The following is a 26,475-nucleotide window of genomic DNA, read 5'->3' as shown; positions in this document are numbered from 1 at the left end:
AAGGAGCTTGCTGTGATTGTCGAGAGTGAGTGCGCGTCAAAAACGTGACTGCGCCGTATGCGCGCGCTACTCACAAGAATGCGTGTCTGCTCGGCTTATTTCTCTCCACCTTTCAGCTGAGAAAGGGCTATATAGGGAGAAGGGGAAGAGGTTGTCGAGGGAAATAAATTAGCTTCAAAACCACAGAAGGCAGCCACGGATGGAAGGCTTTGGATTGGCAAAGGGGCAGAGCAGATACTAGAATAAATTAAACCCGAGTCAATCCCGTTTCAACGGGCAGCGTTATAATCATACCAAGGTCAATACACCGAACGAGCGTACAAACCCACGTAATTTAACGTTTTAGGCTGGGTACTGAATTCGGAGACGGGGAAATCACCACCAGAAGCTGAAGATGGAGGGGGTGATGCAGGGGATGCAAGCATACGGAGCGGGTAAGGCTGGAGGAGCCTTCGACCCTTTGACGTTCTTTCAACAGCCTCAAACTATCCTTCGGATTGTGTGCTGGGTGAGTGGTCATGTTTATTTGAGCATGTCGTTGTTTAAATTATTCAAGAGTGGAGGACACGGGCATCTGTGTACAGCAAAATATCTACAAACATTCGAGAAATGTGTAGGATTTAAAAGCAAACCGATTGATTGCCTAGGAATCAATCTGTTAACCCCATAGGTAAGGCTATATACCCTGCTTACGCACACATTTCAGTGGAAGGGCGTTAATGAAACGCACAGAATAAATATTGTTTTCAGTCATAATATTTGACAACTGACTATAGCTACCTTGTCTTGAAAACCATTTGTGTTCAATTAAAATGTTATGGCTACCACTGAATTAAAGACCCCTATTTTATAGACTACTAAATGCCAGTTAAAGTGGCAGTCAGTAGTTCAAACAATTCAAAGCAACACACCCAGCCACTATTACCCTAAAAAGCTGAGGAATGGAGCTGGAGTAATATAACCACTCTCAAATTCATAGACAGAGCTATGGATCCAAGGACTGACCATCCATACTATTAACATTCTAGTTTTAACCATGTTTTGAGGGTATAGAGTGTTTGTTTACATTTACTTTGTTTACAAACATTGGCGTAAAAAAAAGCTTATATTTTGTTCTTATGGGGTAAGACAGTTGAGCTAAGCTCATGGGGTATTTATAAGTTATATTCTTAAAGAATCAATGGGTGCATATCAATAATTTGTGTCCAAAAATTGATGTAGCAACTGCAGATTGCCCCTTTTATCAGGCTGCGTTTACACAGGCCAACCTGGAATCAGGGGTAGACGTAACATAGCAAACCAAAATCCGTCACATTGAAATAAGCATGATTTGTTACGTTTGGTATTAATTTGTCGATGATATGTTACGAATTACAATTCGTATGATATTTTACGAATTGCAATTAATACAATGTGTTACGAATTTGCAATATGTATGATATGTTACCAATTCCAATTTGGTGTGGCTAACATTAGCTAGGTAGCTAGGTGGCTAACGTTAAGAAAGGAGTTAAGTGTAACCTGTGTGAAATGGCTAGTTAGTTAGCGGTGCATGCATCACTCGCTCTGAGACCTTGAAGTAGTTGTTTCCCTTGCTCTGCAAGGTCCACGTCTTTTGTGGAGCAGTAGGTAACGATGCTTTGTGGGAGGCACTTGTTGATGTGTTCAGAGGGTCCTTTGTTCAAGCCCAAGTTGGGGTGAGGAGAGGGATGTAAGCAACACTGTTACGTTGGTGCTGTGACCCAGATCACTGGTTGCAGTGGAAAAGGAGGTTGTCAAAAGGGGAGGAGTTAGTGTAACTGGTGTGAAATGACTAGCTAGTTAGTGGTGCGCGCTAATAGCGTTTCAATCGGTGACATCACACCCTCAGACCTTGAAGTAGTTGTTTCCCTTGCTCTGCAAGGGTTGCGGCTTTTGTGGAGCGATAGGTAACGATGCTTCGTGGGAGGCAGTTGTTGTGTTCACTGGGTCCCTGATTCGATCCCAGGTTGGGGAGAGGAGAGGGATGGAATCAGCACTGTTACATAAGGATGGGGTTAAGGATAGGAGTTAGGTTAAGGTTAGGGAAGGGTTAGCTAACCTGCAAAGTAAACTCAGCAAAAAAATAAAGGTCCTCTCACTGTCAACTGCGTTTATTTTCAGCAAACTTAACATGTGTAAATATGTGTATGAGCATAACAAGATTCAACAACTGAGACATAAACTGAACAAGTTCCACAGACATGTGAGGAACAGAAATGGAATAATGTGTCCCTAATCAAAGGGACACAGGGGGGGTCAAAATCAAAAGTAACAGTCACTATCTGGTGTGGCCACCAGCTGCATAAAGTACTGCAGTGCATCTCCTCCTCATGGACTGCACCAGATTTGCCAGTTCTTGCTGTGAGATGTTTCCCCACTCTTCCACCAAGGCACCTGCAAGTTCCCAGACATTTCTAGGGGGAATGGCCCTAGCCCTCAACAGGTCCCAGACGTGCTCAATGGGATTGAGATCCGGCTCTTCACTGGCCATGGCAGAACACTGACATTCCTGTCTTGCAGGAAATCACGCACAAAATGAGCAGTATGGCTGGTGGCATTGTCATGCTGGAGGGTCATGTCAGGATGAGCCTGCAGGAAGGGTACCACATGAGGGAGGGGGATGTCTTCCCTGTAATGCACAGCGTTTCGATTGCCTGCATTGACAACAAGCTCAGTCCGATGATGCTATGACACACCGCCCAAGACCGTGACGGACCCTTCACCTCCAAATCGATCCCGCTCCAGAGTACAGGCCTAGGTGTAATGCTCATTCCTTCGGCGATAAACGCGAATCCGACCATCACCCCTGGTGAGACAAAACCGCGACTCGTCATTGAAGAGCACTTTTTGTCAGTCCTGTCTGGTCCAGCGATGGTGGGTTTGTGCCCATAGGTGACGTTGTTGCCGGTGATGTCTGGTGAGGACCTGCCTTACAACAGGCCTACAGGCCCTCAGTCCAGCCTCTCTCAGCCTATTGCGGACAGTCTGAGCACTGATGGAGGGATTGTGCGTTCCTGGTGTAACTTGGGCAGTTGTTGTCATCCTGTACCTGTCCCGCAGGTGTGATGTTCGGATGTACCGATCCTGTGCAGGTGTTGTTACACGTGGTCTGCCACTGCGAGGACGCTCAGCTGTCAATCCTGTCTCGCTACAGCGCTGTCTTAGGCGTCTCACAGTACGGACATTGCAATTTATTACCCTGGCCACATCTGCAGTCCTCATGCCTCCTTGCAGCATGCCTAAGGCACTTTCACGCAGATGACCAGGGACCCTGGACATCTTTCTTTTGGTGTTTTACAGAGTGAGTAGAAAGGCCTCTTTAGTGTCCTAAGTTTTCATAACTGTGACCTTAATTGCCTACTGTCTGTAAGCTATTATTGTCTTAACGACCATTCTACAGGTGCATGTTCATTAATTGTTTATGGTTCATTGAACAAGCATGGGAAACAGTGTTTAGTAACCTCTCTGGCGCAGGCGTGCCGCTAGCGACCCACCTCGACAACATCCGGTGAAATTGCAGAGCGCCAAATTCAAAATACAGAAATAGTCATAATAAACATTCATAAAAATACAACTGTTATACATCAGTTTAAAGATTAACTTGTTAATCCAGCCACTTTGTCAGATTTCAAAAAGACTTTACAGCGAAAGCTTTCCATGCGATTATCTGAGGACAGCGCCCCGCTTACAAAAGCATACAAACATATTCCAACCAGGTAGAGGAGTCACGAAAGTCAGAAATAGCGATAAAATGAATCACTTACCTTTTGAAGATCTTCATCTGGTTGCAGTCACAAGAGTCCCAGCTACACAATAAATGTTTGTTTTGTTCGATAAAGTCCCTCTTTATATCCCAAGAACTCAGTTTTGTTTGCGCGTTTTGTTCAGTAATCCACTGGCTCAAAGGCGGTCAAAACATGCAGACGAATACATCCTAATAGTACCGGTAAAGTTCGTTGAAACATGTCAAAGGATGTTTAATCCTCAGGTTGTCAATTGTCTAAATAATCGATAATATTTCAACCGGACAATAGCGTATTCAATAGAAAGGAAAAAGAACGAAGGGCGCGCAAACCAGCATTGCATGCTTCCCCAGTCCCCTGACAGAAAGTTGTCATTCTTCTTAATTTTTCAGAAAACAAGCCTGAAACAATGTCTAAAGACTGTTGACATCTACTGGAAGCCATAGGAACTGCAATCTGGGTCCTAACCCATTAGATACTCAATAGGCATTCAATTGAAAACCACCCACATAAAAAAAATCCCACTTCCTGGATGGATTTTCCTCAGGTTTTCGCCTGCCCTATCAGTTCTGTTATACTCACAGACATTATTTGAACAGTTTTGGAAACTTTAGTGTTTTCTATCCACTTCCTGGATGGATTTTCCTTTTAAAAAGTTAAAAGGGACATTTCTTTTTTACTGAGTTTAGTTGCAGAGTAGCAAAAAAAGTGTAGTTCAAATACATTGTAGGTCGGATAATTTATATTAACGTCTAAAGGCTTGATTTTTGTCATACTAGAGGCACTGTAAATTCTGATTGAGAAAGGCCAGTGCCTGTTGCACACTGCAACATCACCCACCTTGCAATCTGAATGGAGGCAGTCAACATTTTGAAACTACTTAATTAAACATAACTGTTTAAAACCTGGATGTTTTGAGGCATATCTTACCCTCTTCCAACCATAGGAATGTTAAGGGGATTATTTTATAAACACTTACCCATATCCCATTGATACCAGTATTTCTTTAATGTTCTCAACTTTCGTTCATTGTCCAGCAGCCAAAGATGGTCTTTGTCATATTAACCTTTTCATGCGTGACTGTCGCCCCAGCGTGAGTTGTTTTATGAGCATGGTGTCATTATGTGTACACTGTTCAAAAATGTGATTATTACGCGACAGGACAGTTAACACTCGCTGCCTGATAATTATCTATTGGCTATGTTTCAACTTGTCAATTTCTAATTATTTTATAACAACAGTTTGAATTGAGGTGTGTTCCGCCGCCTCATTAATTAATTCGCATAGAAGTAGCCCATTTCAGCGTTGCGGACAATTTTATGTTTGAGGCTTTACTGAGCCAGAGAGAGCCTGCACATCACTCATGTTTGTGCAGACATTTGTGCAGTCTTGCACGAATTGGAACATTTTCTGGCTGGCGCTTGCATTGCCTTCCTTGTTGTTTTCCTTACGAATAATAACTTTGGACATGTGTGCGTTCCTATCAAAGTAAGTTTCTTATTTTCTGTATATCGTGTTGTCGTTTCTACTGTAGGCGCATTCCGTATGTACAGTCGTGGCCAAAACTTTTGAGAATGACACAAATATTAATTTTCACAGTTTGCTGCCTCAGTTTGTATGATGGCAATTTGTATATACTCCAGGAGAAACATTAGGGACACTGATATTCTGCAAAAGGTAAAGGGATTGGACTGCTGAGGACTGGGGTAAAGTCATTTTCTCTTCATCCTGAGACCATTCATGTGTGGGGTTGCTTCTCAGCCAAGGGAGTGGGCTCACTCACAATTTTGCCTAAGAACACAGCCATGAATAAAGAATGGTACCAACACATCCTCCGAGAGCAACTTCTCCCAACCATCCAGGAACAGTTTGGTGATGAACAATGCCTTTTCCAACATGATGGAGCACCTTGCCATAAGGCAAAAGTGATAACTAAGTGGCTCGGGGAACAAAACTTCGATATTTTGGGTCCATGGCCAGGAAACTCCCCAGACCTTAATCCCATTGAGAACTTGTGGTCAATCCTCAAGAGACAAACAAAAACCCACAAATTCTGACAAACTGCAATCAGTCAGGATGTGGCCCAGAAGTTAATTGACAGCATGCCAGGGTGGATTGCAGAGGTCTTGAAAAAGAAGGGTCAACACTGCAAATATGGACTCTTTGAATCAACTTCATGTAATTGTCAATAAATCTTTTGACACTTATGAAATGCTTGTAATTATACTTCAGTAGTCCATAGTAACATCTGACAAAAATATCTAAAGACGCTGAAGCAGCAAACTTTGTGAAAATTAATATTTGTGTCATTCTCAAAGCTTTTGGCCATGACTGTATGTATGGAGCATAATGTATTTACAGTTTTTTTCAGATGTTTTCAAGTGACAAATAATGCATTCCGATTATTGCATAGATTGTAATGAACACTTAAGTACTTTTTTTAAAAAGGTTGTACTGACCAACATGGCGGCGCGCACAAACTACCCATTGTCGGATCACTTTCGATTTCTAAAAAGTGTTTTACTCAATTATTTCGATCAATGGTGAGCTCGCCAGTGATGTGATTTAATTATAAATAGTAATTGCTATTAGCAAATTCATATTGTAGTTTCTGTCAGCCAAGAATTATAGAAATATAACCGCTTGTGTTATGTCAGTCTTTCCTCAGTTAGCGCTAGGACAAATGTAGCCGACATTTTCCAGTTTGGATGATTTGTGTTATGCTGTAGCTATTTCTGTGAATGTCTGAACATTGTATCCAAAAGTAAACTGGTCACATTCTGGACATAACTTTGTAAGGTCTGTGTTTGTGCAAAATGTTTCTGAAAAACCATTGTGGCCAGCTCAAATGCTAATTGTTGCGTCAATCGAAACTGGACGTTCTAATCACACCGGTTTGAGCGTATGCTCCAGGGAACAATGTAGAATAATCACACCAGTTTGTTGGTACGTGTGAAAAGGTTAACAACCCATGCGGTGCGCTTTGTAGAACAATGTTTTCCAGCTAATTGCATTTTGGAACATTCACTCTAGTAGCCTTGTGTGCATTTCTGCGCTTATAATGTGAAGAAATAGTCTAATAGTTTATCAACATTTTAAGCTAAACGATCTGTTGCATCAGCCTCATTGCTTTTAAAAAGTGTTTTGATGTACAGTAGTTGTATTAATTTGGGATCTATTGTCCCAGAGTCTTAAAAAATATATTTATTTCAAGCACAGAAAAACACAAGGACACACACAGTTTCATCCCCGATGTCTGTCTTCACTAGTAGCCTACTTTGGAGCTGCGATAGCTTTGAGAAGGGCCCGATTATGTGACGGGCATTGGCTAATAAGAATAGAAATATCTGAGAGAGCCATGTGAGTGAGAGGTGCTTCGGAGCAGGCTGATTGGCAGCCGGGAGAAAGGAATTATAATTACTATGTTCAGCCGAAGGGCACAACGGCCACTTTGGCCACAAGGCATGGATTTTTTTAGGGGGCATTATGGCCATACAAGGGGGCATTGACGGGCCATCAATGCCACCAGGAAATTCGAGCCCTGGTAACCGTACCAAATGTAACATATCATACTAATTTGAGGGGGCCCGGATTTTCGTTTACTATGTTACGTCTAGTCTGAGACCAACCGGCACAGGCAGCTCAATTCTTTTTTTTAAATAATTTTTTCTCACTAATAGGTCTTTTGACCAATCAGATCAGCTTTGTAAAAGAGCTGATGTATAATGATCTGATTGGTCAAAAGACCATTACTTGGCAAAATATTAGAATTGGTCTGTCTGTGTAAATGCAGACAGGCTATTTTTGGAACCATCTCAGAACTCAATAGACAAGCATGGAAGGATTTTCAGTCTGACACAAATCAATGTGATAACGAGAGCTTGATTTCCTCTCGTTAAAGGGAGATTTCGGGATTTTGGCAATGAGCATGCTAGCGCAATGAGTATATGGGTATCCACTAATGCAAGTTAGCATTGGCTCGCAAAACTATCTCTAACTTCCTTCGTACTGGACATAGAGACATAAAAATGGTATCCACAAGTTAATCTGACTAGATAAAGGGCTTCATTGCCAAAATCCCAAAGTATCCCTTTAAAGTTATTGTTATTATGGAAATCTCTGTGCAAAATTAGTAGTGACAAGGCCTTTTTTAGGCTAGTATTTACACAGACAATGATCAGCAAGCTTAGGATTTAAAGAGTTAGTAAGGACAAGGCTTTGTAGGCTGTGATTACAAGCTCAGGTACAGTGGCGGCATGAGCCTGACGGTCAGGTTCAATTACTGGAGCCAAAGATTCCTGTCTGCTGTAGCTAGGTTCAATTACAGGGGTGGCAGGTAGCCTAGTGGTTAGAGCGTTGGACTAGTAACCGGAAGGTTGCAAGATCGAATCCCCGAGCTAACAAGGTAAAAATCAGTCGTTCTGCCCTGAACCCACTGTTCCAAGGCCGTCATTGAAAATAAGAATTTGTTCTTAACGGACTTGCCTAGTTAAATAAAGTATACAATTTTTTTTTTTTTAAATGTGCAGGTTCTTACATTTACATTTTAGTCATTTAGCAGACGCTCTTATCCAGAGCGTACATTTCATACATTTTTTTTCTTTTCGTACTGGTCCCCCGTGGGAATTGAACCCACAACCCTGACGTTGCAAACACCATGCTCTACCAACAGAGCCACTCAGGCCCTTAATGTTGCAAACAGATGTAAATGAACATGAAGGCTATTATTTGTTATCTAAACTAACCAGAGACAAAAATAATTTATTTTCTCTTGTTCTGGTGTTTCATTTAGATCTGAGAAATGACTTGAATCATGCATAATGAATGATGTTTCCAAATAGTCCTAATCAATAACTGTAGTAATCAATAGCCAAGCCTAAGACACAGCATCTCTCAAGAGTGTGTGTCTCTGTGATGTGTGAGTGCAGGGATGGGGAAAAATGGACAAAATACCATAAAGATCAATGTATCAAAATAAACTACAAAATGCTTGTAGTTTGAAATGTATTTAAATGTAGTGTAGCCCAGTGCAATACAAATGACAAAATACTCAGAAATAATTTAAATACATGTAACAGAAATAGTGTGTGTGTCAGTCTGTCAAGCATAGTGATTAGAGAAAAGGTGTACAACACTATATAGGACTGCAGCATATTTGATGTTCAGCAGATTGGGGTGGGAACTCCAATGATCATGGAGGTTTTATTCCTCATTCAGCTACGATCCAGAAATGTGTGATCAGAACCTGCTTCCACGAATATTAAGGCAAAACAAAGATGGACACCAACACATTTGTCTTGGTGGAGAGAAATCTGCCATTGTATATCGAGAAAGGGAATGTAAGCTCAGCCACTCCCATTTTAAAGTCTGCCATTGTAGCCCTCCATGCTGTGGTGATGATGATAGGTTAGTATTAACTTGCTGAACCACAGCTCTCTCTCCAGGATGAGACGGAGGCGGACCTCCCCCAACCGAGATCCTGATTGGCTGATTGAGGTCTGCTGCGTTGGCATGATGACTGTCAGAGACCACCGGCAAGATGTCACCGGCAAGCATACTCATGAGAAAGGGAGGGAGGAATGGGGACAAATGAGAGGAGGCTTGCTCACGACACAAGTATGTTATTCACCAGAGGAAGGGGACAGGGACGGTCTTCAGAATGGCTGGATCTTTGTATCATGGCAACCTTGTAACTAGGGGTGTTATAGGATGTACTAAACTGTCACGTCACATGACCTATCATCCCCCTTTTAGTTCAGCTTTCTTTTCCTTGTCCGATCATGTGCTGCCTTTTCAGTGTGAAGCCTTTGTCTGAGCAAATAGAATAGTTGTGCTTGCGAGTCATGAGGGAATGTGGAATGAGTTGTCTGTTTTTTTTTTTCTTCATTCCATGGAAGCATTCTCTGAATAACTTGGTTATTTTTCTCTGCTACTCCTGTTAATGTTGTCACTGGGATCTGTCGAATGATATGCATGATGGTGTCCCATTGGGAAACGCCTCAGTCACCAGATCAATACAAGCTTTTATTGAGCTAATTGATGAAGGGGGACCTGGAAATAGAAGTATTTTCTTTGGGTGGATCTTCGGTCCTGGAAGGCTGCAATGTCTGCTACTTTGTCAATGTTGTTACCTTGTAATTAGCAACTGATGTTTAGGTTTGGTAAATCAAAGGAGTGTAGTCTCTATTTAGTCAATGTGTTTCATTTACTAATTAGGCACAGAGGCTCAATTAAAAAAAACAAAATGGACACTTATACCCTATTCACAATACTGAGCAGAGCTGAGCCAAACTCTACTGCACTGGCCTGATGACACATCCACCATAGTTAATGGAAGTGTATTAGACAAGACTGTGTGGGTGGGTGGGTGGCATGTTCATTCAGATGTCTGAGTCACTATAGCTGGAGCACAATTAGTTCATTTCCACAGTCAGGCTTTGCACCGGTGTTTGGCAGTAATGCTGGGGACATCGGGACAGATTTCCAAAGAGGAATGTTTGTTATGTAAGATTAAAAGGTGACAAGGTTTGGATGTTGAGCTTTTTTACCTCTGCAGAATGTTGCTAGTCCTGGTCCTTTGACTCTTGCTTGCTTTCCAAACCATTTTCAGTAGGGAGAATTGTAAAAGAAAATGTGGTGTTACCGCCTGGAACTTGTTTTTGTTTTTCGTTGCAAAACGTTTTGCTACGGTGTGTCCTGCTAAAAGCCACAGACTGTTCTTTCTTATGCCACATGGCAAGCGGTACCACTGCACAAAGTCTGGGACCAACAGGACCTTGAACAGCTTCTACCCCCAAGCAATAAGACTACTAAATAAGACTGCTAAATAGCTAATCAAATGGCTACCCGGACTACCTGCGTTTACATTTTTGTTGCTGTTGCACTAACTCTTTTACACTGGCACACACCAACTTTTACACTCTACTGTTTATTATTCATCCTGTTGCCTTGTCATTTTACCCCTACCTATATGTACCTAGCCACCTCAATTACCTCGTACCCCTGCACATCCAGTCGGTACTGGTACTATATAGCCATGTTATTTAAAAAAAATCTTTATTGTTATTCATTATTCACTGTGTATTTAAATGTGTCACTATTTAATTTGGTTGGAGAATGACCCGTAAGTATGCATTTCATTGTTAGTGTACACCTGTTCTTTACGAAACATGACAAATAAATTTGATTCCAATTTTTTTATTTCAACATGACCCTGATTGATCTGAAATGTTGGTTGACCATCGTTAAAACTTGTTGGAGTTACCAGGAGCCCCAGAGTGCAGGAGTTTATTTTTCACATATGAACTAGAGGCCAGGGATACCATAAAATGTGTCTTTTTTTTTATGGAAGTCTGAAGAGTAGTAGTCTGAAGTGAATTTTAGTCTTGTGTTGTTGGATATATATTAATTCCCAGCAGCTGTTGAGGTAATAAGCCAGAAGACTCTGCTGGGACTTTAACCCGGTGAAATGTGGTCTAGTGTTCATGTTTTGGATGCTCTCTGTTATTTTTCAGCTAGCAAATGGATAAAATGTGGTCTGTTTCATTTGACAGTTCAAATTGAATAAGTGTGTGTGTGTGCCATGAGTGTATATACACATTATGGTACAGCAGCTAAATATCATTCTAAAGCTACACTTCACCACCACAATACCAATGCTATCTTTCTCTTCTCTGTTACGAGCACGAGATTCTCGACTAGCCGTCTCTTTTCCTTCCCTCTCTCCTTGTGCTTTGTGTGATGATGATGATGATGATTCGCTGCGATGTGGAGAGGACCTCGGAGTCTGTGTGTGTGTGCGCGGCTCGTTGGAGCAGAGCTCTAATACAGTTACCAAAAACAACAATGACAGTGTGGTTTTAACACTTGTTTTTGGATAATCGTTGTCCTGCCAAAACCAGCATCTGGATCTAGACGCTCTACTGGGCACAGGGTTTTCGCCACAGCCTTTTAGGTACAGATGGACTGGGACATTTTATAAGGGCTTATGATGTAAGTAGCTGAGGCCAATCTACTCCGAGAAGACTAGTGGAGAATATGGACATCGCTTAGCTTTCCAGGGACATGGTTGTAGTAGGTCGTGGTGTGTTCAAAAACACTGTTTAGCGTTTTGTTTTTGAAGTTGCAAGTACCAACCTTGCTCTAGCAATCGGTTTTCATTTTGTAACTGGTTTTCGTTCTGTTTTTACTGTAACTAGTTGAAAGCATTGTTCTGTTGATATTTCCATAGCAAACATTGGGTTTGAAGGTTGGTTTGTCTAGGATGGATGTGCCTTTTTCCTCCCGTGTTTGTTTTTTTGTTGAGCTGTATGCTAACTATGTGTGCAAGTGTAAACCTGTAACCTTATGGTAGGCCTATATTCAGCTAGTCATCTCAATGTAGGGAGTTGGTGTTTCTGGTTTCCTGGTAGTACTTATGTGGGCATTAGGATGGAGAAAGACTTCCAGTCTTGTGACTCAAAGAATCTGGCAGTCTTGGTTGGTCCGGCTCGCTCTCTCTCCATCTCTGTGTGAACACAAGGTCACAGAGATTAAAATGGAATGATTGTGGGGGAGGGCAGAAATGTGGTGCCTGGCCAGCAAGCGGTCTGTGTAATAGTGTGTGTGTCCATGTTTGTTTGTTTGTTTGTTTGTTTGTTGTTAAGGACTCCTTTGTGTACATCTGTATCAATGGTACTCCATGATGGAGGAGACTACACTGACGACTGAAGGAGACTAGCACAAGCAGATTCATTGAGAGGAGAGAGGGCATCCAGTGCAGTCTGCTCACAGTATGGTTATGATGGCAAGAGTGAATGGCCTCTGTTGTAGCTTGCAGCAAAGCTAAGGGGCTCTAGCTGTGATGGAGTGCATAGCCTGACTGACTGGTAGGCCTGCCTGAAAGACACCCTGCACACTAATAGGCACAACCTGGAACTCAGACAGTAATGCAACAGGATGTATTTCATTGTTAGGTTGTGGTGGTAGTGGTGCAGCAGTGAAACTGTAACACAGCCAGTGCTGCTCATCTTGAGAAAGTCATGCATAAGCAAAGTTGTATTCTTTTTTGATCTCATGATACACACACACACACACACACACTAAATCCCATCAGGAGTATAAAAGGCCTACTGCTAATGATCACAGGATCAGGATCCCACGTGGTGCCAGCCACAATGCCTGCTTTCATATGTCTGTGATGTGCTGGGGCCCTTGTGATCCAGACAAGACTGAGAGCTGTGCTGCTAGCCTGGTAATTATAGATCGGAGTAGGCGAATGGACCAGGAGGGAGACCACACCAGCAGACACAACTATAGATTAGGGAATTCACAGATTTACGAGATCCTGACCAAAGATCATGTCCACAAACAGAACCGCTATCCTCTTTGCATTATGAAAGTTTGTCATACGCACAGGCTACAGTGTAAACGGTGCAATGAAATGCTTACATTATGAACTTTAAAACATGGTTAAGAGGAGTTTGGGATGAGAAACGAGGGCAAAGGAAGACTATCACTATTGGGATCAAATAAAGCCGGAAATTATGGAGCAGATATTTTTTTATTTAACCTTTTTATTTAACTAGGCAAGTCAGCTAAGAACAAATTATTATTTAAAATGGCAGCCTACCCCGGCCAAACCCTAACCCGGACGACGCTGGGCCGATTGTGCGCCGCCCTATGGGACTCCCAATCACGGCTGGTTGTGATACAGCCTGGAATCGAACCAGGGTCTGTAGTGACGCCTCTAGCACTGAGATGCAGTGCCTTAGACGGCTGCGCCACTCGGGAGCCCAAAATAGCAGCCAGGAGGCAGTACTCTTATTTATTTTTGTAATTTTCAGAACATGGAAGAAAGGAGGCAACGATACAATCTTCATATAAATACTGTACGGTTGAAACTAGGCATTGTGAAGAGATGCTAACAAGCATGTGAGCTCTTATAGTATTGAGAATGTAATACCTCTTCTGTCAAATGATCTGGTTATGTAGTCTTTGTAGTATTCAGCTTTCAGTTCGCCTTGTACCTTCGACATATTGTGTATTATACATTGTCTGTATACACACTATATATTGTGTCTGTTTCGAAGGTAGCATATTCACATTGAATGAGAATATCAGTTTAGCAAAGAGCAGTGAGCGTACAGCACTCGGTTGGTTATGAGCCTGAGGTGTTGGGAGTTCCTGGCAACCAGGGTGGGCCAGCTTCAGCACAGCTAATGATGGTTCAATGGGAAAGATGCACATTGAAAGAAGGCTAAAGGCCATTACACTCTAGCTTTCTCTTTTCTCTCTCTCTCTCCCTCTCTCTCCTTCCTCTCGTACATATAGTGTTTTTATCCACTCATCTGGATGCTTACCAGCCACGATCCATCAGATTCCCATGCTTCACTTGACAGATGGGAATGGGTAACCATCACACACACTCACACTGTGTATAGGGAATTGATTCACAGCCAATGGAAAAACTCTACCGAATTACAATCTATTTTGTAAAGGCACTACAGTGTGTATTTTCTGATCGAAAACAAACACACACACACACACTTGCATTCTCACTCGCGGCTCACCAACACATACAGTATTACGTCAGAGATGCTCTGTCATACCACCCCACCCCCTTGTGCATGCTCTCTCTCTGTCTTCCACATACATGCGCGCGCACCACACACACACAGTGCTGTCTGATGAAGAGGCCAGCTGTTAAAACTAGGGATGCACCGATATAAAAATTTTGACCGATATCTGATATTTTCCTTGCCAAAGAAACACGATACCGATGTTTAAAATTGTAGCGGCCTTTTAAGCATTCTAGTACAGTTAAATAGTTGAAACACACACACAGACCAAATGGTTATTTTGTTGGCATTTACGTATGTCCCCATTTTACCAGTAAAACATAATCAAAACATATCTCTTTCACTTGCTGTGCTGTTTCGTTGTTCATTTGTTTCATTCTCAACCAGGATTTCATCATACATGTCAAGCAGTGAAGTTTCAGCTCTGTCTGTCCATGGCCTCTTCTGTCGTGGGTCCTCTTCCTCGGTGCGTACTGTCACTGTGTCCATTTCCATCTTGTCCAGATGTGTCTGTAACATTTCATGTAAACCCTGTTTCTTGTCTACATCGAAGTAGCGGTCCTTGTACCTACCATCTAACATGGTGTAGACACCATAAAGAGGCTCAGAGAATGCCACCGAATTGCTTGTTCACAGCCACTAGTAGAGAACTTTTGCAAGTTTTAGGGGGGTAGCGTTTCAATGCCATGACAGAGGGTATCACGTCTGCTGCAGATGCAGTTGATGAGCTTATTTCTCGAGTCAATTGTTCGAATGGAGCTTGGAGTGTGTTCATGTTCTCAAATGCCATTGAAATGGCAGCAGCGGTATGAAAACCAGCACATTCTTGAGCATGCAATACGGCTTTCCTCAGTACGAAATCCTTGCCGACCCACTGTGCTGTCAGACTCAGAATGCTAATGGGCCTGACATTGCTGGTCCAAATGTCAGTTGTGAAGCTAATAGCAGTGACGCCCATTAGAAAGTACCTCATGGATGCGCGTATCAACAATACTGTGTAACTCCAGTAGGGCAACATCTGAAAAATAGCACATACTTTCTAGTGTGTACCGGGGCTCGAGGTGCTCGACCAGTCGGTGAAAGCCAACATCATCCACGAAAGAGAAAGGTTGATTGTCAAGGGCAGGGGTTCTTAAACCATTTCAGCCTGAGACCCAAATGAGAAATTCTGTGTTTTTCCTGGGAGCCAAGAGTAGGGAAATATGCAACTGTACATAAATATCGGTACATTTCATTGCCCTTATGCCTAAAACAAATGCAATATAGACAAAAACAAAAAACAATTTGGGGGGGTGGCGCACTTGACAACATCACAACAAATGGGCAAAGGGTTCAGAACAACAACGACAAAACCTTATACATAAAATAATAATTATACCTCCACGCAAAAAGGCACTTGGCGAGTGGGAGTTCAAAGCCCCCTAATATCATTCCATCTCATCAACAAAACAAACATCAACACTGGCCTGAACCTGGATTAAAACAGTTGGGACTACTCCAGTATATGAGTCATTTTTCTAATGTATGTGAATTAAATGAGTAGAGGTTTTTGATGCTGCTGTAGTGCTATATGGTTTTATGATGTAGTAACTGGCATTGGTGCAAAAGGGGCCAGTTTTGACTTTGCTTACTGTTTCACATTGTGTCATTAGGATCTTCCTTCATCTACACTCATGTCAGATCAGGTCCTGTCATACATGTATCTGAATGTAGACAACTGGGTACACATGTGACTGACTGTGGATGTGTAGGTTTTGGATTCACCTTACCCCAAAGTGTCAGTTAGCCTTATTGAGGTGATTGGTGCGACGATATGATCATGTTGTCTTCTCTGCATTACGCCATATGTTACTACAGTGCATTCAGAAAGTATTCAGACCCCTAGACTTTTTCGACATTTTGTTACATTACAGCCTTGCTTGGTGAAGAAAAACATTTTATTTAATCTACACACAATACCCTATAATGACAAAGCGAAAACAGAAATACCTTATTTACATAAGTATTCAGACCCTTTGCTATGAGACTCAATTGAACTCAGGTGCATCCTATTTCCATTGATCATCCTTGATATGTTTCTACATCTTGATTGGAGTCCACCTGTGGTAAATTCAATTGATTGGACATGATTTGGAAAGGCACACACCTGTCTATATAAGGTCCCACAGTTGACAGTGCATGTCAGAGCCAAACCAAAGCCATGAGGTCGAAGGAATTGTTCGTTGAGCTCCAAGACAGGATTGTGTCGAGGCACAGATCTGGGGAAGGGTACAAAAAAATGGCTGCAGCATTGAAGGTCCCCAAGAACACAGTGGCCTCCATCATTCTTAAATGGAAGAAGTTTGGAATCACCTAGACTCTTCCTAGAACTGGCCGCCCGGCCAAATTGAGCATTTGGGGGACAAGGGCCTTGGTCAGGGAGGTGATCAAGAATCCAATGGTCCCTCTGACAGAGCTCCAGAGTTCCTCTGTGGAGATGGGAGAACCTCCCAGAAGAACGACCATCTCTGCAGCACTCTAACAATCAGGCCCTTATGGTAGAGTGGCCAGACAAAAGCCACTCTTCAGTAAAAAGCACATGACCGCAAGCTTGGACTCTGACCATGAAAAACAAGATTCTCTGGTCTGAAACCAAGATTCAACACTTTGGTTTGAATGCCAAGTGTCACGTCTGGAGGAAACCTTGCACCATCCCTATGGTGGTGGCAGCATCCTGCTGTGGGGATGTTTTGCAGCGGAAGGGAGTGGGAGACTAGTCAGGATCGAGGGAAAGATGAACGGAATAAAGTACAGAGAGTTCGTTGATGGAAACCTGCTCCAGTGCGCTCAGACTGGGACGAAGGTTCACCTTCCAACAGGAAGTCAACGCAGGAGTGGCTTTGGGACAAGTCTCTAAATGTCCTTGAGTGGCCCAGTCAGAGCTCAAACATCTCTGGAGAGACGTGTAAATAGCTGTGCAGCGACGCTCCCAACATGACAGAGCTTGAGAGGATCTACAGAGAAGAATAGGAGAAAGTCCCCAAATACAGGTGTGCCAAGCTTGTAGTGTCATACCCAAGAAGACTCGAGGCTGTAATCGCTGCCAAAGGTGCTTCAACAAAGTACTGAGTAAAGGGTCTGAATACTTGTGTAAATTAGATATTGATTTTTATATATGTATGTGTATGTGTGTGTGTGTGTGTGTGTGTGTGTGTGTGTGTGTGTGTGTGTGTGTGTGTAGATTTGAGGAAAAACATTCATTTAATACATTTTAGAACAAGGCTATAACGTAACAATGTGAAAAGTCAAGGGGTCTGAATACTTTCCGAATGCGCCATATGACAGATTTATATAGGATGCAAAAAATGATCAGCTTGTCCTACTGATGTACCATGCACATTGATTTTACTACTATATGCAGTAGATCAGGGGTTGCCAACTCACTTCCTGGAGCTACTGATTTTGCCAGGTTATTTTCCTTTGCATTTCTCCTTTTCTCCCTACTCAACCCTCTCTCCTCAATCCACTTCTTTCTCACACCCTTTCTATCTTCCCTTCCTCTCTTCTTCCCCCAGCTCTTCTCCATCGTGATCTTTGGCTGTATAGCCAACGAGGGCTATGTGAACCGGCCTGACGAGATTGAGGAGTTCTGCATCTTCAACAGGAACCAGAATGCCTGTAACTATGCCGTGGGGATGGGCACCCTAGCTTTCCTAAGTTGTGCTGCCTTCCTGGCCCTGGATGTCTACTTCCCCCAGATCAGCAGCGTCAAGGACCGCAAGAAGGCTGTGCTTGCTGACATCGGAGTGTCTGGTAAGCTCTGGGGTGTAGTTTCCCCTAGGCACCGATCTAGGAACAGCCTAACCTTAACCATTACCATGGTAAATGCAAAACTGAACACAGATCTGAACTGTGAACACACTTCACCCCACACAGGAAGGATGTTGGTGTGGGTCTACGCTATCTTTGACTGGGGGAAGGGGGAGGTTCTCGTGTGTTCGTTAACAGCAAAGACGGGTTGTTTTAGTTGAGAAGTTGGTCATGATAAGAGTTTGGTGTGTGTCTGGAGGCACGTGGTTTTTCTGGAGGCTCTGTGGAGATTCGGTTCAGGGGTGGGGAGGTGGATGTGGCCTTTGTCTTTAGCCTTTCTAAACTCTTAGGAAACACTGATCAATACATGGACATTGATAAAGGTCTTGTTTCTTCAATAGCCATTACGTGTGCTGGGCCCTGTCTGTATAATACCTCCTTCCTCCTTTCCTTGATGCAAGCACTCCGACGTGACTGGATTGGCGTAGAAGCAAGCTCTTCACTGCATTGATCTCACAAATTATATTATATCAGGTTGGTGATTACTTCAAGGAAAGGAGTAAAGAAGGATGCATATTAATAGTATTGGAACAGAGCCCTGGAGTTTGAATCACAGCTCTAGGACATTGGCAGACTTGAGTACTGTAGGTGCCATTTTGTATGTGCACAGGTGCCCCCCTCTGGTTAGTTGTGTGACTGATAAACCCTAACATACTCGTTATGAACTTAGAGGCTCGGTTTAGATTACTGTGAGGCTTGTAAAATGGTTGCAAAATATGTTGTGTATCAGTAGTTGATCTAATGTTTTTTATATTGTTGCATGACTAGTCTGTTATTGGCATGACATTTGTAATCTGGCATTATTGAGTATGTTACATTTTAAGAGCAGATTTTCTTCTTTAGTTTTACCATCCATAGTATTAATGATTTCTGTTTGTAATTCTCGCTTTTTCTCTCTCTATCTCTCTATCCTTCCTGTAGCATTCTGGTCGTTTGTCTGGTTTGTGGGGTTCTGTTTCCTGGCCAACCAGTGGCAGGTTGCCAAGGAGGAGGACAACCCTTTAAGGGAGGGCGCGGACGCAGCCCGAGCCGCCATTACCTTCGCCTTCTTCTCCATCTTCACCTGGGTACATACAGTACAACAGCCCACCATTTCATTAACCTTCCTGTCTGGCGTAATGGCCATTTGTGCGTCTACAATATTATGTATATTACACAAAATGTATTCATATCACATTTTTCCATCAGTGCCCCTTCAAATAAATTGGTTACATAACACCTTTGCCTTCTTCATCAGGCTTTAATTCTGCTGTGTCTGAAGCTTAGTCCTAACATTCTGCTCCTCTTTGTCAGTCTTAACTTACATCTGTTTAACACTGCTTTTCTTCACCTTTAGAAGTGTCTACTGTCTTCTGTTTTTCTGCAGTTTTGTAACCTGGATCTAAAATAAGGAGAGAAAGTTTATCTTCTCCTTTGGGCCTGTTTCGATTCCTCTTTTGTTTTCCATTTTAATCTTTGTCTATGCTATATTGTTGTCTATAATAACGCCTAATCTCTGTTTTAGCTAGATCTGAACAAAGTTTCTCCCTCTTTGCCAATTTAATCTTTGCCTCTGTCTTTTTAGAAAAAGCTTAACGTAATTTACGGACTATTAAGCGCACCTGAATATAAGCCTGAATTAAAAAATGTATATTATTTTGAACATAAATAAGCCGCACATGTCTATAAGCCGCAGGTGCCTACCGGTACATTGAAACAAATGAACTTTACACAGGCTTTAACGAAACACGGCTTGTAACAAAAATAAATAGGCTTTAACGAAACACGGCTTGTAACAAAAAATAAAAAATTAGCAGTAAGCTTTAGTTGTCTTTTTTAGTTGAGTCAATTCCTCACGTTGCTGTTTCCAACGTCTTATCATCGACTCATTAAGACCAAGCTCCCGTGCAGCAGCTCTATTTCCTTTTCCAACAGCCAGATCAATCGCCTTCAACTTGAAAGCTGCATCGTATGCATTTCTCCGTGTCTTTGCCATGATGAGGGTGACAAAATGACTACCGTAATCAGAATGATGGGAAGTTTGAGAGCGCTCGATTTAATCTAAACAGTAAACCAAAAAGTTGTTTGACCTTAACCCGTTCGCCAATTTCATTGGTCTAATGAAAGCTTCATGCCGCCAAAAAACTGAGCACGTCACAGAATGTGTTTTTTGGAGAAAAAAAAATTGAAAGCGGGAAAAATCCAAATATTAGCTGCGTCATTGTTTAAGCCGCGAGGTTCAAAGCCTGGGAAAAAAGTTGCGGCTTATAGTCCGGAATTTACTGTAAGTTTTTTGGTACAATCCTTCCATAAAGTAACGTATTATATCTGGTGAATATTGGGGTCATCCTCACCACCCTTTCTACCATAACTGTCCACTGACCCAGTCCCTGACCGGTCTGTCTCTCTCTAGGGTGCTCTGACACTGCTGTCCCTGGAGAGGATAAAGAGAGTGTCGTTCGAAGAAGAGTACAACAAACTATTCATTCCACAGCCCATACCACCACTAGCCTAATGATAGATATCCTGACCCTCATCCTTAACATTGTTTCCCTCACACCAACTTCCCATCCAGGCTGTCTGAATGATGTCCTCCTTAGATGGCCAAACACAGTGAAGGAGTACCTTGTATTTGTTTACTATGATTGGCTAGTGTTTACAGCTAGGATATGCTTGCTGGGTTCAGATTGCACTTCCAAAGTGCCTTGATATCAAACCATTGTCGGAAATGAGTGTCTTTTGTGGTGTTAAAACAGTGGTACTGTTGACATACCAGGTTCTCATTTCCTTGCATAGTAATCCACCATTTTATCTATGTTTACCTTTGCTGGTTGTCTCAATTCAGGAAATTATTAGAAAGTGACAAATATTTACAGAGTTCATACCAGTTTGACCCCAGACCTTGTTAGATTGTTTCTTAGATATGTAGTAATTGTTAATTTTTCACATTGTATTTCAATTCCAAAACTGCAAATCTGTGAAGGAAAAGCCTAGCTATGAACTCTGTTCACCTCCTCTCCCTAATCTAGCCTTATGCTCCCCCATACACACATGCCACAGCTGTAGCTAACTACTACAGCTTAATGACGTGCCGTTAGTGTTACCTGGTCCAGCTGGCTACAACCAATGTGAATCTTTGTCTGTTATTTTGTATTATGAGTTAGGATTAAAATCTGATTTTTTTATTTTGTTTGGGTATTTTTGCTTTGTATATGACACTGGGATAATTTGTGAATGTTCATTATTAAATCGTTGTTGTGTTGAAAAGACAAAACAAAGACGGTGCCTGATCAGGTGAAAGGTTACTTGCTTCATTCCAAGACCACTGACTGTAATGTGCTTTGACACTCCCCACTAACGGATTTAATCCTCCCGCTCTAACATTTTCTCTTTCTTTCTTCCTTCCTTCCTTCCTTCCTTCCTTCCTTCCTTCCTTCCTTCCTTCCTTCCTTCCTTCCTTCCTTCCTTCCTTCCTTCCTTCCTTCCTTCCTTTCTTTTTCTCTCTCGTTATCCCACCCTTATCATCTAACTACCATTCATCCTCCTAATCTTACTTCATACCTTTTTAACCAATGGCATGCTACCTGATATACCCCCCTCCCCCACTATCATTGGTTGAGTCTATCGTGTCATCTCATTCTGCCCATCTGTCATATTCAAATCCCACCCACACAACCCCATGTCTCCACCTTTCCTGTTTATCCCCCCACCCACCCACATACATATTGTTTTGCTATTGCTTTCATGTTGTTGCCCATCCCCTTTCCAATCGCTCGCTGCCCCCTATGGTCTGTGCCCCCTCTTCCCTTCTCCACGCAAACATTGTTTTGCTATCGCCTCTATACTATTGCCCATTCCCTTTTCAATTGCTCTCCCGCCCCATAACACGCTCTCTGCTCTGAAGGCGGTGCAGGCCTTCCTGGGCTTTCAGAAGTACAAGCTGGGGGCTGACTCAGCCCTCTTCTCCCAGGAGTATGTTGACCCTACCGCCGACCCCAACGCTGCGGCCCCCATGGGCACTGACTACACGGGCTACACCACCGACATTGACCCCGCGGCCAGCACAGAGCTAGCCTTTGACGGCTCCGCTGGCTACCAGGGCCAGGAATACTGAGCCAGAGGGCCAAGGGAGGAGGAGAAGGCCCAGGGAGGGGTATTCAGCATCAGGGGTGGTTTAAGGGGACATGTTTGTGGCTTATGGGCCATGGGGTGGCTTAAAGGTAGCCGAGTCCCAGATCTGTTTGTGTTAGGTGTGATAATGAAATACAGAGCCTTCAGAAAGTATTCAAGCCCTTTGACTTTTTCCACATTTTGTGGTGTTACAGCCTAAATTTCAAATAGATTAAACTTAGATTGTGTCACTGGCCTACACATAGTAGCCCATCATGTCAAAGTAGAATTATGTTTTTAGAAATGTTTACATATTTAAAAAATTCAAGCTGAAATGTCTTGAGTAAATATGTATTCAACCCTTTTTTTATGGCAAGCCTAAATAAGTTCAGGAGCAAAAATTTGCTTCGTTTGAGCATGGTGAATTTATTAATTAGACTTTGCATGTTGTATCAATACACCCAGTCACTTTAAAGACACAGGCATCCTCCTAACTCAAGGAATCCACTCAGAGTTTTCACCACAAGGCCAATGGTGACGTTAAAACAGTTAGAGTTTAATGGCAGTGATAGGGGAGAACTGAGAATGGATCAACAACATTGTAGTCACTCCATAATACTAACCTAAATTATAGAGTGAAAAGGAGGCCTGTACAGAATTCAAATATTCCTGTTTGCAATAAGGCACTAAAGTAAAACCTGCAAAAAATGTGTCAAAGAAATGAACTTTATGTCCTGAATACAAAGTGTTATGTTTGGGGTAAATCCAACAAAAAATAGCACTGACCACCACATTATTCATGTTTTCAAGGATGGTGGTGGTGTCTGCAACATGTTATGTGTATGCTTGTCATCGGCAAGGACTAGGGAGTTTTTACATTTTTTTATATAAAAATAAATGGAATAGAGCTAAGCACAGGCAAAATATTAGAGGAAAACCTGGTTCAGTCTGCTTTCCAACATACACAGGGAGACAAATTCACCTTTCAGCAGGACAATAACCTAAATCACAAGGGAAAATATACACTGGTGTTGCTTACCAAGACGGCATTGAATGTTCCTTAATGGCCTAGTTACAATTTTGACTTAAATCAACTTGAACATCTATGACAAGACTTGAAAAGGCTGTCTAGCAATGATCAACAACCAACTGGACAGCGCTAGAAGAATTTAAAAAATAATAATGTGCGAATATTGTACAATTAAGGTGTGCAAAGCTCTTAGACTTACCCAGAAAGACTCATAGCTGTAATCGCTGCCAAAGGATCTAACATGTATAGACTCAGGGGAGTAAATACTTATGTAAATTAGATATTTCTGTATTTAATTTTCAATACATTTCCTAAATTTTTTTAAAAACATGTTTTAACTTTGTCATTATAAGGTACATTATTTAATCAATTTTGAATTCAGGCTGTAACACAACAAAATGTGGAATAAATCGAGGGCTATGAATACTTTCTGAAGGCACTGTAGGAGTTGGCAAGATAGCACTAACAGATCTGAGACTTGAATAGCTGTCAGGAACTTTGGGTGGCTAACGGGGTGGGACAGGATCAAGGGTTGGTAATCACTGTGTGTGTGAGTGAGTGCTACAACATTGCCGGCGAGGTGAAGGCAGGGTATGGGGGAGAGTGAGGGAATTCTCAGAGACCATGGTCGGTGTATGTGTCGGTGTCCGGGAGCAGTTTGCCTTTAGTGTGGGGGGGTGCAGTTTTGGTTGGCCACCTCCATGGGATCAGACAGAGTTCTAACCAGAAGAGGGGTTCTTTGCTGCAGCCTTAATTCACTTGTGTGTGTCCCAATTGTCCACCCTTCTCCCAAAGTGTGCACCTGCATACTCCCCATCATGGATAAAATGGGATTGGTGTAAGCATTGGCTGGAAGGAGTTTCCACCAACCCTTGATGGGGAGTGCGCAAATGTTCACTTTGGGAGAAAGGTGGAGAATCGGGATGCAGCCTTGGAACTCATACACACCTATACTCCCACATATATCAACACAAATTAAAGAAGGAACCTTAGGAATGCAATTGGTGTGCATAACTTCTTTCTGGCAAACATAAAGGGACTAGTCGCCTGATGATATAGGTGATGAGACCTGAACAACACAAGTCATACTTAACACCACTGTGTTTTGTGGGCCTCAACACTGTGGCCCGGTCATTGCACAATGACCTAGGACCTGCTTGCCATATCTTTTCTGCCAGTTTAGCTTTCTTTGTTTGGTGTCTACTCTTGGTCATGGAGGACTGCATTGTTTAATGTTTTCTGCCTATCTATGCCAAGTTAACACCCAAGCCAAACCCAGTGTTAACAGTGCTAAATCTGGAAGGTTATCCCATCATACAGGCCAAAGGACAGGGTATGACATACAGGAACCGAACAACTAACAGTAAAGCACAACTATAGACAAGCCACAATTACACAAATTGAGCTGTTACAGATGTGTAACCAAATTCTATAATGATGACATGAAAGCACCAATAAAGAAGACCGACGTACATAACCAACTTAAAAGCCAAGGCCTTTTCCACCAATAACCAACCCCCATGCACCAACGTTGACAGCCAACCAAAATGTGACCAACACTGGCTTGACACTAGTAACTGACAGAGTATGTCCTTAAAATCAAAGTGAGAATGTCAATTGCATACCACTGTCCTCTCTCCTCACCTTCTCAAAACCTATTGGAGGAGAAAGTCAGAGGGGTGGGATCTCTGGTTTTCTCATCCAATGGGAGAGAAGGAGGTGAGGAGAGAGGACACGAGGAGTATACAATTGAGATTCTCCCAAAGTGGCCTCGGAAGCCTCTCATTTCACTTAGCACTAGAATACCAGCAGTTGATTTCAGACAGACCAGTGCTTGTTATCTCTTCATGCCAACAGCTGAAGACCTTAGTGATTTCTTTTTCCAAATGTTCGTAATGATCCATGTATGTGTGACTGAGTGTTTTTTTTTCAAGGCAAAACATGCTAAAAAATTGTATATATATTCAACAATTATTTGTTTGAGATTTTTAAGTATATATATGATACCAGTCCAAAGTTTGGACACACCTACTCATTCAAGGGTTTTTCTTTATTTTTACTATTTTCTACATTGTGGAATAATAGCGAAGACATCAAAACTATGAAATAACACATGGAATCATGTAGTAACCAAAAAAGAGTGTGCAAAGCTATCATCAAGGCAAAGGGTGGCTACTTTGAAGAATCTCAAATATAAAATATATTTAGATTTTGGTTACTACATGATTGTGTTATTTCATAGTTTTGATGTCTTCACTATTATTCTACAATGTAGACAATAGTAAGAATAAAGAAAATTCTTGAATGAGTAGGTGTGTCCAAACATTTGACTGGTAATGTATATACTACAGATATTATGAAAAAACAGGACATTTTTATTTTGTGGCATACATAACAAATGTGTAATTATATATGTATGAAATAACATTTTTAATACTTTATTATTAACCATATATTACTGTTATAAACTTAGATAATATATTGTACCTATTATTAAACTAGCATATGTCTATATGTATTAATGCATTTAAAGTGTGTGTGTTTCAAAGTAACTGACATCTTCGGCTTTCATTGTGTGAGGTACGCATTGTTTTCTGAATCAGGAAACATTTTCTTTGTCATGTTTTACTGTTGCAAACCTTTCTGGGGTGAAACATTTAGGTAAAACTTTGTTTGGATAGTCCGAAGTAGATGGGTTGTAGATGGTCAGTAGATGTTCAGTAACTGTCAACAACATTTCAACTAACTATCCACTAACCCTAACATTAACCCTAATCTTAACCCTTATTCTAAACCTAACCCTAACCGTAACCTTAGCAGACATTTGCTTATCAAGAGCTACTTAGTTGATACTATAACCATCTGTAGTTCCATCTTTTGGGACTATACAAATAAAGTGTGACCAACAACGATAAATAAAAACTGGGATAACGGGACAAAACTACCAATTATATAGACATTGTGTAAGAATTATGTGGTCTTTGTGTGCTACTACAGAGTTGAAAAAAAAATAGTTGTAATGCTTTTGATGTAATGATTTTTGATTAAATTAATCAGATAATTAATTAGGGATAAATGTAAATAATTATTTCCTGTTTGTTGCTTGTTTGTGAAAGATCTGATGTAGATGTGGTGGACTTTGTCTGGAGACGATCAATAAAGGAAAAGCTGTGGTATGGTTGAA

At 41.8% G+C, this 26,475-nt stretch overlaps 1 protein-coding gene across 2 annotated transcripts; it reads left to right on the top strand.

Annotated features, from left to right (window-relative positions):
* Positions 1–6: 6 nt before the first annotated feature.
* LOC106600879 (synaptogyrin-1) lies at positions 7–26,475 on the top strand. Of its 2 annotated transcripts, none has more exons than XM_014192624.3 (4): positions 7–508; positions 17,878–18,115; positions 19,094–19,239; positions 22,056–26,475. In XM_014192624.3, exons 1-4 carry the CDS (start codon positions 395–397, stop codon positions 22,263–22,265), a joined length of 708 nt encoding a protein of 235 aa, XP_014048099.1. In that variant the 5' UTR covers positions 7–394; the 3' UTR covers positions 22,266–26,475. The 2 variants fall into 2 exon arrangements, with proteins under 2 accessions (XP_014048099.1, XP_014048100.1); XM_014192625.3 differs by lacking the exon at positions 22,056–26,475 and adding an exon at positions 20,565–21,336 and having other exon boundaries at positions 15–508.

Source organism: Salmo salar, chromosome 03 (assembly GCF_965601325.2).
Source record: "Salmo salar chromosome 03, fSalSal1, whole genome shotgun sequence".
Lineage (NCBI taxonomy): Eukaryota > Metazoa > Chordata > Actinopteri > Salmoniformes > Salmonidae > Salmo > Salmo salar.
This window is presented reverse-complemented; position numbering and strand designations above follow the sequence as displayed.

What these genes read in the sequence shown, in the direction of transcription:
- LOC106600879 (XM_014192624.3), top strand. Translation starts at nt 395, where the DNA reads ATGGAGGGGGTGATGCAGGGGATGCAAGCATACGGAGCGGGTAAGGCT. An exon ending in TCCTTCGGATTGTGTGCTGG is followed by an intron (nt 509 to 17,877) that starts GTGAGTGGTCAT and finishes TTCTTCCCCCAG; the next exon opens with CTCTTCTCCATCGTGATCTT. An exon ending in TCTTCTCCATCTTCACCTGG is followed by an intron (nt 19,240 to 22,055) that starts GTACATACAGTA and finishes TCTGCTCTGAAG; the next exon opens with GCGGTGCAGGCCTTCCTGGG.